Consider the following 13,167-nt stretch of genomic DNA (forward strand, 5'->3'; position numbering starts at 1 on the left):
GTCGACTTCAGCTACGTTATTCTCATACTTAGATCAAGCTCCTCCTGTAGTGTAGACAAGGCCTGAGTCTATGAAGCCCACTATACTCTGGTATTTCTAGCTGCTTTGATTTTGTCAACAGTTATCTCATCTTCATCAGCTGCTTTATTATTGTATAATTCAATCCTCGTTCTGCCTCCTCTGTAGAGATCAATACCTTTTGAGGTTTCCCCATAATTGTCAGCAGTGCTTGCACTTGCAATTCTCTCTTCTCATATAGCAGCCTTTGGAAATATTTTTTCTATATCTTTACCCCCTCATTAGGGTTAGTCACCATGCAGCCATCCTTCACATACAAAGATTTCTTCATATCTTGTGTTTCCTTGTTCCTTGTTTTTGCCACCGCAAAAAACAATTTTCTGCCACCTTCCTTCAGCTTTATGTATAATTCCTCTTCAGCCTCCATTCTTGCCTTAGCAACTGCCTTTTTAGCCTCTTTTTTTGCTTGTATCTACTTTAATTACAAAAAATTAATAAAAAGGAGCAACAACATTTGGGGTTGGCTCAAAAGGAAGAAGTGCTTAAAGAAGGCTTTCAGTACATGCTTGTTAAAATTCTCTACTGAACTATGGAGGGAGTGCTGGGGTAATTTCCTTGCATCTAATGAAATTCACTTCTCTGGATACAGATAAATCTTACCTATCAGAGAGATACTGGGACTCATGATACTTTAGAAAAGGAATTTTTTTGCCTTTGAAATGGGACTGTGGTGTACTCAAGGTTCTTGCAAGTATTTATTTTTCTTTGGCAAAAATAAATGATGTCACAGATGTCATTTGCAGCTGTTTTTCCTGTGTTAATTTAAGAAAGCTCAAGGAATTTGCATTTTTTTAGATAGTGATGTGGGCACCAAATATTTTTTGGGAAGTAGCCTAGGTACATAAGAAAATGTAAACCATTACATATTCCCCTATGAATTTATATAAAACAAGTCAAATAGTTACTATAATGGAATCCCCTGAGAATTATGGAAGTATGTGAGACTGACTTGCAGAAATGATTCCCAATGAATATGAACAAAAGTATAGATTTAAATCAATCTAAAATGGTACTAGTAGACAGGTCAATAGTAAATTCTAAATGGAATAACTAAGTTGGCCCTTGCCTGTATCAAAAATCAGCTGCAGGACAGAAGGATTCCCCAATTAAAATGCATAACAGCTGAAAGATTAAAGGTGTTAGAATTACATTGCTACCACTATTAACTGATTACATATACTGAAAAGGAAATTTAAAGATGGGATGGATGTTCTTGGAAGACTTGGGTCAGTGTCCTCATATTGATTTGACAAATATTGAGAGCTGACTGAATAAGATGAGAAAAGAACAAGATAGGTGAGACACAGATCTGATTCTGGTATGTTTGCTGCCATTTAGGCAAGAATCAAGAAGATAGGGTTAGCACTTACATCTGAATGCTTGTTACCGTCCTTCATATTGTTTGTGAAAATCTGAGAAATTGCAGATGGCAGCGAAGTCAAAAGAACATCAGAACTCTGCAGAGCACAGTAAAATGTCTTTTGCTTTGATGTACAAGTAGTTAATTTTATCCATAAAATAATAAAAGGAATCTCCCTAGAGTTCTATGGATAATTGGTGAGTGGTTGGGGGGGACAACACCAAAACTAGGCTGGCTATAGGAGGGGGAAAATTATTTTAACCTTTTTTAAGGGTTCTTTCCCAGGGTGGTGGTATATAATTAATACAGGGACAGTATGCTTAAATCTTGAACCCACTTGTAGGCTATTCCATATCTGATTATGAACTAAATGTCAGACTCGGATCTTTGGCTACTGTAAACTGGCAGAGATGATTTACATAAGTATAGGATGTGATCCAAGTAGTTCTTGTTTTCTTGTTTTGTTTGTTTTTTGCTTAGTGTACGCTTTCTGCCATCTTTGTGGTCACTTGAGTTGACTTAGATTATCTTTGATCCAGGGAAAAGACTTATCAACAAACTGGATTCTTCAGATTCCTTTAAACTGAATGATCCATTTCAGCCATTCCCAGGCTGTGACATTCCCAAAGAACAAGATGATGATCTATTTTGTGACCCATTTGCTCCCAGCAATATTGGTAAAGAGACAGACACCAGCAATTTTGCAAACTTCAGTGCTGTAAGTAGGTTCTTTTATATATTTGTTTCTTGAGGTGAGGCGGCATTTAATAAAACTTACTGGAATGATTCAATTATAGTAAAATCTTCAGGTTTATTTTAAAATTACTAAAACTTGTCCTCAAAACTCGGTAATCCCTTTTCTTAAGGGCTATAATTAACTTTTAAAAGGCTCAAAATATTTTTAGAGGTGTTACCTACATAAGGTATCTTAATACATGAAGCTTATAATTAAGGCTGGTATAATCCATTCATTAAGATAAAAATGAAACAATGCAGACTATTGTTGGTATTGTTCTGGTCATATTGATTGCATAACTGTGTTAAGGTTTTCCCTGTAGGTTTCCTGGCTTTTACAAAGTGGTCGTCAGATAATTTATGTATATTGCCTAAGTGTTCTAGTTGACATCCATTTAAATATTCACAAGTTTGAATTATATGGCATAATGCTATCATTACACAATTTAAAAATAAAATAAAGGTTCTGTTAACATTTTCTCTTAGCTATCTCTAAAATACTTGGTCACAATCTCAATATTTCACAATAGATAAATATATAAGATCGGTGTTTATAAAAATATAAATTGTATTTGAGTGAGTTTTGAAGGGTTAGTAAATTCAAGGCACAAGTACAATACAATTAAAAAGTCGCAAGTATTTCTTTATAACCAGGAATCCATTTCACATAAATCCCAAGCATTAAGAGCAAACCTAAAGGTTTGAGCATGCTTCTATGTATATGAAGTTATTTTCTTTGTGCTTTGCAAATAAGAATTGTGGAAGACTTCACTTCTTTTCCAGCCTTCATACCTTTTAGAGTGGATTTACATATACTGATAGCAAGATGTACTTACAGTAACGTAGTCAGGTTACTTTTGCTGTCTTTAGTTAATCCTAGTAAACTGTATACTTGACTTGAGTAAACACTGTTCCAGTTTTTAAATTGACAGGTTGTGGTGATGTTAATTTGGGTTGTGCTGCTTGCAGGGTGGATAAAAATCAATGATTTAAAAAAAAAATTAAATTTATATCCTATCTTTTTTATAAAAATCAGATTTTTGAGGGAAAAACCTATCTAGAGAGTTTTAATTAAGATACATTATAGCTCAAAGATATGTCATCATGGAATAGGGATTTTAAATTCTAATTCTATAGTATGAGACAATATATTCATGTAGTGTTTAAGAAAAGTTTTTAAATGAGTTCCGATAGTTAATAGATTAGGGAACCAATCTTCTGGGGTTCTAGGGGCTTCTGTATAGAATATTTAGGTTAATCTTTCTATCTACCCAATGGGACTCAATGCTCAGTCTAGAAGATACCATCAGAGATGCTTAGTTTTGCAGTTCTCAAACTGTGGATTTGTGTTTCCAGAGATAACATGTTTAACAGCAAAAATGTTTTTAAATAAATAAATATATAGAGATGAGAAATAACAGACCTCAGCCCTATTGTCCCTCTGCAAATTTGTGTACACAGAGTCAGTCCCTTACCTCTCTCTAAAAGTGCAAAGTTTCAAAAAGTTCAGTGAATAGAAGATTGTTGGGGGTGGAATAGATCTGAACAAAGAGAAGAAGTCTGGAGATAAATGTGAGAATGGAGGGACAGGCAGTAGAAACAAAAGTGAAACTGTTTTGAGCAGCATATTCCAGAAGTGTTGAGGTCTTCCTGAGCGTTGCCTTCATTGATTTGAGATCTACCATACCATTCTCTCACTAGAAAGGAAAACCTATAATGTCAGCAGGCAGTAAAAGGGACCCAGTTTGGGAATAAGAACTAATAAAGAAATATGTTTGCTGATGATGTTTTAAAGAAAGTCACACCAGTCAACTGGTGGAAGTTACTTAAGCACTTAAGTAACAGAGTTTGGATACAGAGTTCGTTCAAGTGCTAATCTCACTTTTAACAGCAGTAGCTTTTTCTGACTGTGTAGAAAGAATATTTTCTTCCTTTGGACTAATTAATTCCAAATTGAGAAATCGTTTGGGACCTGAAAAAGCAGGAAAGCTTATTTTTCTTTTCCAGATTATGAACAAACAGGAAAATGAAGGTGAAGACGACTGAGTTAGCTGCAGAAGCCAATATTTTAAGTTTCTCATGTTGACCTGGCTGACATAGTCTATTTAATTTTTGTTTTTGTTTTTTAAATATTTCATTAACTATTTTAGTTAAAAACAATTTTAACAAAAACAAACGTGATTTTAAAAAACTTGAATGTTTAACTAAATTCAAAAATTTATGTGCTTGTTTTGTTAAAATATTTTGTTTGCTGTTGAAGAAAAAAATCCAGAATACATAACGTTGTTGTTTTTAGTTAAATAAAACAATTTAAATGTCTGTCTGGTGATATTCTCCTAATACAGCATGGCAAACAAATCCTCCAAATGTTAATGATTAACCTGTTGAATTGGAGATAGTTCACCTCCCAATGACTTCATAAATATCTGCTTCAATTACCTTTGGTAAATGAAATAACCAAACAATCATTCATTTCCTGATATACCTGTAAAACTAATCTGAAAAGTTTTCAAAATAAATCACTAAAAAAATATATAGTGTGTACCTTCTAAAAATGAAACCTATATCTCTGAGTTGTGAAGAATATGTATTAAGGTTATAACAACCAACAAGAATGCACTTTTATTTAGAAAACCATGATTAAATCAAGTCTTCCTGACTAGTGATTTGAATCATGATTTAAATCAATTTGATTTGAATTAAATCCACCCTGGCTGCTTGGTGTATTCTGTTCATAGCCATAGCAATCTCTAAAATACTGCTCTTGCTCAAATTATTTCCTAGAAGGGCTAGGATGCAAATTTTGGCAGGGAGGAGGTGGAAAAGAGAATGAGGAATAGTTTCCTTTAATTTCTGGGATCTTTTTGAGTATGGGGTACAGAAAGGAATCAAGACATTTCTCAAATTGTGTTCACAAAAATCTCAAATTTAGAAACAGCTGCTAATAGAGAAACTAGCTTGTTTATTAAAATAGCCATAACACACACAAATATTGTGGCTTTATGTAAATGATATTGCATTCTCTGCACGCTAAATAGAAGCATGTTTGGCATTAATTCTTGTAGTGTATTTAGGATACTTACTTCCTGTTCCTATTCGCAGGACCGGCTCTAGGCACCAGCAAAGCAAGCATGTGCTTGGGGTGGCACAATTCCAGGGCCGGCATTCCAGCCTTCCTCTTTTTTTTTTTTTTTTTTTGGCTTGGGCAGTTACGCTCTTGGAGCTTGGGGAAGCAAATTCTTTGCTTGGGGCGGCAAAAAACCTAGAGCCAGCCCTGCCTATTTGGGATCATGACATCACACTACTGTAATATTAGATTTCAGAGTAGCAGCCGTGTTAGTCTGTATTCGCAAAAAGAAAAGGAGTACTTGTGGCACCTTAGAGACTAACAAATTTATTAGAGCATAAGCTTTCGTGAGCTACAGCTCACTTCATCGGATGCATTTGGTGGAAAAAACAGAGGAGGGATTTATATACACACAGAGAACATGAAACAATGGGTTTATCATACACACTGTAAGGAGAGTGATCACTTAAGATAAGCCATCACCAGCAGCAGGGGGGGGAAGGAGGAAAGCCTACCTTGCTTGTCACCATGAAAGGTTAACTCCAGCAGTTAACAAGAATATCAGAGGAACAGTGGGGGGTGGGGTGGGGGGGAGAAATACCATGGGGAAATAGTTTTACTTTGTGTAATGACTCATCCATTCCCAGTTTCTATTCAAGCCTAAGTTCATTGTATCCAGTTTGCAAATTAATTCCAATTCAGCAGTCTCTCACTGGAGTCTGTTTTTGAAGCTTTTTTGTTGAAGGATAGCCAGTCTTAGGTCTGTGATCGAGTGACCAGAGAGATTGAAGTGTTCTCCAACTGGTTTTTGAATGTTATAATTCTTGACGTCTGATTTGTGTCCATTCATTCTTTTACGTAGAGACTGTCCAGTTTGGCCAATGTACATGGCAGAGGGGCATTGCTGGCACATGATGGCATATATCACATTGGTAGATGCGCAGGTGAACGAGCCTCTGATAGTGTGGCTGATGTGATTAGGCCCTATGATGGTATCCCCTGAATAGATATGTGGACAGATTTGGCAACGGGCTTTGTTGCAAGGATAGGTTCTTGGGTTAGTGGTTCTGTTGTGTGGTGTGTGGTTGCTGGTGAGTATTTGCTTAAGATTGGGGGGCTGTCTGTAAGCAAGGACTGGCCTGTCTCCCAAGATCTGTGAGAGTGATGGGTCGTCCTTCAGGATAGGTTGTAGATCCTTGATGATGCGTTGGAGAGGTTTTAGTTGGGGGCTGAAGGTGATGGCTAGTGGCGTTCTGTTGTTTCCTTTGTTGGGCCTGTCCTGTAGTAGGTGACTTCTGGGTACTCTTCTGGCTCTGTCAATCTGTTTCTTCACTTCAGCAGGTGGGTATTGTAGTTGTAGGAATGCATGATAGAGATCTTGTAGGTGTTTGTCTCTGTCTGAGGGGTTGGAGCAAATGCGGTTATATCGTAGAGCTTGGCTGTAGACAATGGATCGAGTGGTATGATCTGGATGAAAGCTAGAGGCATGTAGGTAGGAATAGCGGTCAGTGGGTTTCCGATATAGGGTGGTGTTTATGTGACCATCGCTTATTAGCACCGTAGTGTCCAGGAAGTGGATCTCTTGTGTGGACTGGTCCAGGCTGAGGTTGATGGTGGGATGGAAATTGTTGAAATCATGGTGGAATTCCTCAAGCGCTTCTTTTCCATGGGTCCAGATGATGAAGATGTCATCAATGTAGCGCAAGTAGAGTAGGGGCATTAGGGGACGAGAGCTGAGGAAGCGTTGTTCTAAGTCAGCCATAAAAATGTTGGCATACTGTGGGGCCATGCAGGTACCCATCGCAGTGCCGCTGATTTGAAGGTATACATTGTCACCAAATGTGAAATAGAGCATCTCACTTCATGTTCTGTTTGCATACATACATGTGCCTACACCTTTGTCTTGTACTCGAGTTCCCTTTTTTTCATTTCAGGCCAGGTTAGCAACTGCAGAAGCATTTGGCTAGTATTGTACTCCTCTGCAGAAGCATTTTTTGATGACACTATCTGCACAGTTCATTCTGCAGTCACTGCCACTGAGAAAAATATCTTTAAAACAGCACCACACTGTTAAATGAGGGTAAAGCTAGTTGTCCCACAGTGCCAGATGTATCCTGCAGTGTATGAGGGACTACCAATTTGTTCATATCTGGTTCAAATTATAAAAGATTTATTGTATAAAAATAGTTTATAGTGATTGCTGCAGTAGCATTGTTTATTCTGTCCAAATTTAGGACTCAGTTTTTTTCAGTAGGGTTACTCATGTGCTTAAAGTTAAGCATGTGCTTGAGTACTTCGCATAGGTCAGTGTGTTTAGCAAATTGCCAGATTGTACCTTTAAACTAGTGTTAATTGGTGGTAATTGAACAGGTGGTATTTTTCATCAAACAGTTAATCTTCAGGACTGTGTTAGTGCAATTCTTATTTAAACTACAAATGAAATTGTACCAGGCTGCTCTTAAAACGCATTTTTCAGCACAGAGGCAAATTCTAAAACTACAATAAATCCATATCATATTTTGGAACAATGCCCTCAAATTTTGAGATACTTGAATCGTGCAGTTACATTCTGAGTAAGTCCAGATATGTTTATCTTTTTACAACTGCAGTATCCTACTGAAGAAGACATGATTGAATGGGCTAAGAGGGAAAGTGAGAGAGAAGAAAAAGAGAGACTTGCAAGATTAAAACAACAAGAGCAAGAAGACTTGGAGCTGGCTATTGCACTCAGTAAATCTGAAATATCAGAAGCATGAAGATTAGAATAACCGTGTCTTATGTCAACTGTTTTGTCCCTTTTCCTGAATACTTAACCTATTTAAAATGTTAATCAGAAGCTACCTATGAACAGGGAAGTACGAAAGGTTTTAAATTCCTGCAAGTGTGATTGAATATTCACCTTTATATTTTTGTCCCATTCTGATTTGTAAGGTTCCTAAATTTCTTCATTAAGCATAGCAGACAACTAATAGAGTGCTGCTCCCATGTGTATTCTCCTTGAGCTTTTAACCTGTGTTATGTTTATTCTGTAAACCCAGGACACCAAAGTGTCTTTATGTAATACAGAAAGATAAGGCAGACTTCATCTCCTTAAAGAAACTGGTTGTCATTCTGGTGATGAGTGAAGATATCTTCATGAACACTTGTAATTCTGTAAGACTGAAGTTCAGAGATGAGCAAATATTGTCTCAATCAAGTTCCTTGGTGAAAGGGGCACAGTACTGAAGATAAAGGTGAATGCGTGCATTTCCATATTTTGTACCCTTTGCGTACAGGGCTGAGTCATTTATAAAAAGAAATGTTAACAAAAAACATTTTAGCTTCTGTACAGATTGTGTTCTATCTCATAAAGAAGCTAGAGCCTTTAACTTTATATTACTGTATAAAAGGTGTGTGGACATTTCTGCTGAATTCCATCTTCAGTTATTTTTGGATTTGAATAATCCACTCACTTTAGCATTTATAGTCTCCCAAAAGACATGTTTCAGGAAAGTAAAGCACATTTCCTACCTGTAAATAAATCCATTTATAATGCAGGCAATGAGACTATGGTTTAAGTATAATCTGTCAGCAACTATGATTGAGCAGAAGATGAAAATGGCAATTACTCTGCCTCACTGACCTGTTCCCACCAGGGTGTTACAGTTATTTGAAACCTTTTGTACTTTTTCAGAGCAGACTTTAGTAATGCTGGAACTGTAGAGTACTTTATTTTATATGTATACATATGTATTCTCTTTTTAATTAAGATTCTACTGCTGGACTTGAAATTTAATTGATAATATTCAGTGTGCAAGTGGGAAAGATTGTGTATCTTATTGAAACCTTAATTGCTTTTTTGCATGGTCATGAGGTTGGCAGAGAGATCTCACATTCTGGGTGGGTTTTTGTTGTAACATAGAATAACTAAATGGATAATTCACATGAATTTACTGCTGGTCAAAATGTCTCAAATTGTGGAAGCCCCACTGCTAATTGAGCCAATATACAACTAAACTGGCAATTTGACAAGTTTGAATTTGAGGTAGGATAGAGAAGAGAGTAGGATGTATAAAGGCATAGTTTAACTTTATACAACAGTCTTTTTCTATACGTGTAATTTATTGAATGCCAACTGATAGTTGCACCTTATTAAAAAAAATTGATTTATAATTCTTTATGGTCACTGAGTCAAAGTAGGTTGATAAAATGTTAATGAAAATAACTTATTGCCTGTTGTGTAAATGTAATCCATTCTGCAGAATGTCAGATTCATTTAAGTCATTCCCAATGATGCTTCTTTCACTCTATACACGTACAGCTGGACTGCAGCAGCATACAATCCATTTTCTTTCTTGCACTTTTTAATTTGATGTATTTCTCCCTGAGATTAGAAGTGTTTAAAAGACAAAAAAAAAAAAAAAAAAAAACTTGTGTGAAGCAAGGGATGACTCATTAGCCACACTTTGAGTTTGTTTAAAGAGTTCCAGTTAGCTAGGGTTGCTGCTGCAAGAGCTTTAGAAGAGGGCAGTTTTCATTCTTTCAGGAAAATGGGTGACTTGACTTGGACAACTTTTCTTTTGCACTGGGAAACGAGCATTTGAAATACCCGCTCAAAAAAAGTATCTTAAAGAAACCTCATGCAAGTATTAAATATCCATATTTATCTATATGACCTTTGTAATAAGTGTACACTAATCTTGCATATTGTATGCTTAACTGGACTACACAGATTCTTATCTTTTGTTAAAAATGTATACTCAGTGGACCAATACAATATTATGTGTATATATTATATATATTCATGCTTTCCTGTGTGGAATTTAAAGTTTTGAGTCATTTGATGTTACATTTCATGTTACTGACTCTGACTACAGTCTTTATTTGAAGATTACCAATAAACCACTGCTGTGAGCTAAATGGCATTACTTATGAAGTTTAACTAGCTTTTTAAAACTTGGCCATATGGGCTTAGCCTCTATTTATAGACTTTTCTTTTGTTTAAAAATTCTAACAGTAGCCTGTAATTATGAAGAAATAAAGTTTAAATACATAAGTAAATTGTCTCTGTCTCTTCAAAATGGTGGCAGTGAACAGTGCAATCCCTTGTAGACAGAATATAAACTGTTCAGATCTATTGTGTGAAAGGAAAGTTTGAACATTTTGACCAAAGGTTCAAACTTGGGTACCTAAATTTAGTCTCCTAAATCTATGTTCACGCCACTTCTGTTTTTCTGAGGTGCTAACCAAGCCCAGCCACCATGGAACTCAATAGGAGCTGCAGGTGTTCAGCAGCTTAGAAGCACCCTGATTTTCAATTTTGGTGTCTAAACATTTATTTTAGGTGACCAGACTTGAACATTCACCTGCTAAATGTTATAACTTGTATCTAAGACTAACTGAAAGTGGAATATATAGACCAGCAGAATCATAATCAGACTTTTTTTTTTTTGACCCAGTTCTGTTTTGGTTTTTTTTAGTTTTTATTTACTATCAAATGGTTAAAGAATTGTTGAAACAACTCCACTGATAACCTTTTTTTGTTGGTGGCAGAACTCTGAAAATAAATATGATACAAGTAAACATCCCAGATGCCAGTGAAAGTCACAAAAGTCCTTGGACTAAAAAAATCTGGAGAGAGGATTTTGCTTTATCTCTTTGAATTGGACTCATGACAGTTTCTATCATGGAAAAGATCCCGAGTACCAGACAATGAGCCAGGCTCAGTTAACATGCCTAGGAAAGACCTTATAAAAATGAATTGCACCAAGGCTGAACATTCCTTTCCCATTCTTAGTCTCTCAGAATCTAGAGACTTAAGTGGTTTTCTACTGACAGTAATTTGCTACAAAGATAGCTATTGCAAGTTGTATGTGGCTTTTAAGGTAAATGCGAAAATATCTTCCTTGACATAGAAAATGACAATCTGCCTGAGTGCATCTCCTAAAGATTTGACAAATAAATTGATGATAAATCTGGTGGCTCAATGGAGATGGCTAAATGGAGAAACGAAAAGGAAGAAGACGTGTCACCTTATTTGCATGCATCTGCCAAACTGAGGCTATCAAAACATCCAAGGACCTTGGAGAATTTTTGTGTCATGTTTTTAACTTTCATTAATATGGATGAAGTATCTGGTTTTCTGTTCCTACTCTGTACTGTACTCATAGGCAAGAAAGAAGCAATGTCTGCAATGTGGATTCTGTCTAAAGTTCTCACTTAGTCCAGCTCCATCTTGCTATTGGAAGAAGCCTGTAGCACACCAATCAAGAAAGCAGCAGTCTAGAGTAAGTTGCTCATGCTTATACTGTTCATTTAGAGATTTGTTCCAAACCTTTTGCTCCAATAGGGCTGGAGGTAGAGATCAAAGTCCAAGACTATTTGCCCTCAAAGATTAATGAATCATAGAATATCAGGGCTGGAAGAGTCCTCAGGAGGTCATCTAGTCCAATCCCCTGCTCAAAGCTGGACCAACCACCAACTAAATCATCCCAGCCAGAGTTTTGTCAAGCCGGGCCTTAAAAACCTTAGTGAATCAGTCAGTACTGACAGCCCAAACTGTATCTACAGACAACTAAAAGTCTTGCCATCTACCTTTTATCAGCTCCATAGAAGTCCACTCAGACCAGGCTGTTAGTTTTCTTCCTTTTATTCCTCCACACTACTAAACTTTTTCTATCCTTCCACCTGATGAGCAAGCTACAGTGCTGCTATTCAGAAACTCCTACAGATGATAAATAGAACACTAAGATTTACTTCTCGTTTTCTGCCTGTCTCTCCATAACCAGTCAGAGAAACTAGGTTAAAAATAACTTTATTTAATGTTTTTATATATTGTCCACCCCACCTCCACACCCAAAATATTGCACTTGTGCTTGCTCGCGCACACTGTGTGTGTGTGTGTATACATGTATAGAAATACACTAAAACTGAAGGAAGTGGCTAGTCACCTTATGTGACTTGATACCATTGAGTTTTCAATGCCAACTTCCTTGCTCCAAGGTTACTTGATAGGGTTTACCAGATTCAAAGAAAAACACAGCATTTCTTTGACTTCGAGGGTCAGAAATTCTTATCCAATGCCTGGATAATCATTGGTCACTAGCCAGCTGAGTTTCAGATGCAATGCTCCTGTTTATAGAGAAGTTGTTTCAGCATCAAGAGAACAATGGTAACAGTGAGCTATTAATACCTAATTTTCCAAGATTAGGTGGTATCTTATTTAACTTTGATGCATGGGATCCCAAAATCAGCATAGGGAATGCTCACAATTCAGTGACCTACCGCCAAATGTTGACAAGCTAAGAGGAGTGAGAAAAATAGCAATGTGTGTTTTGTAAAAGGATTAACTGGTTTGCAGTGCCTTTACTTTGCAAAAGTAGTGAAAAACTACTTTCATAGTTGAAATTGTTTGCAGCCATGACATCTTGGAATACGGTCTTGATAGATCTCTCAGACTAAGGAAAATCAGGCCTCTTTGTTCAAACATGGTGTGGTCTGTGCTGTGGGAATTAATTTCTTGTGTCTAAGGCATAAAACCAATATCCTCTGACCACTTGTAATGAAAAATTCCACAACAATACAGTGTGCTCCTACGTGTAGCCAAATTCCAATTTGCATAATTGTACTGTCTACTTAGGCAGGCAGTGTTTTAAAGTGCATTGAGCAGAGGACTTAGATTATAGAGTCAGTTTCCATTGACATTACAAGTCACTTTAACTATTTTCATTTCCACAATTGTAAAATGGTGATAAACCCCACCATTTGTAAAGCGAGTAGAGATCCGTTTAAAGAAAAGTGCTAAAGTACCAGTTACGACTACCTGCAATTTCTTTGTTTCAATTGTATACATTATTGTTTTTGGAATCTTTGCCTATGCTGTTGTGTAGTGTTGCTGTACACAGTATGTTGTTAAACAGCTGCTGCATTCCATCCTAGAAGTGGCTCC

At 36.6% G+C, this 13,167-nt stretch overlaps 1 protein-coding gene across 3 annotated transcripts in view; it reads left to right on the forward strand.

Moving 5' to 3' along the window:
- Nucleotides 1-10,275, forward strand: part of EPS15 (epidermal growth factor receptor pathway substrate 15) — a 115,905-nt gene extending 105,630 nt beyond the window's left edge. For 2 of the 3 annotated variants that reach the window (XM_038413259.2, XM_038413260.2), the window contains 2 exons: nt 1,978-2,156; nt 7,850-10,275. In XM_038413259.2, the coding sequence (XP_038269187.1) occupies nt 1,978-2,156; nt 7,850-7,996 (326 nt within the window). In that variant the 3' untranslated portion in view covers nt 7,997-10,275. Of the gene's footprint in view, nt 1-1,977; nt 2,157-4,180; nt 4,206-7,849 lie in introns of all 3 variants that reach the window. The other variant, XM_043491521.1, reaches the window with a different exon arrangement.
- Nucleotides 10,276-13,167: the final 2,892 nt, after the last annotated feature.

This window comes from Dermochelys coriacea, chromosome 8, assembly GCF_009764565.3.
Source record: "Dermochelys coriacea isolate rDerCor1 chromosome 8, rDerCor1.pri.v4, whole genome shotgun sequence".
Taxonomy (NCBI): Eukaryota; Metazoa; Chordata; order Testudines; family Dermochelyidae; genus Dermochelys; species Dermochelys coriacea.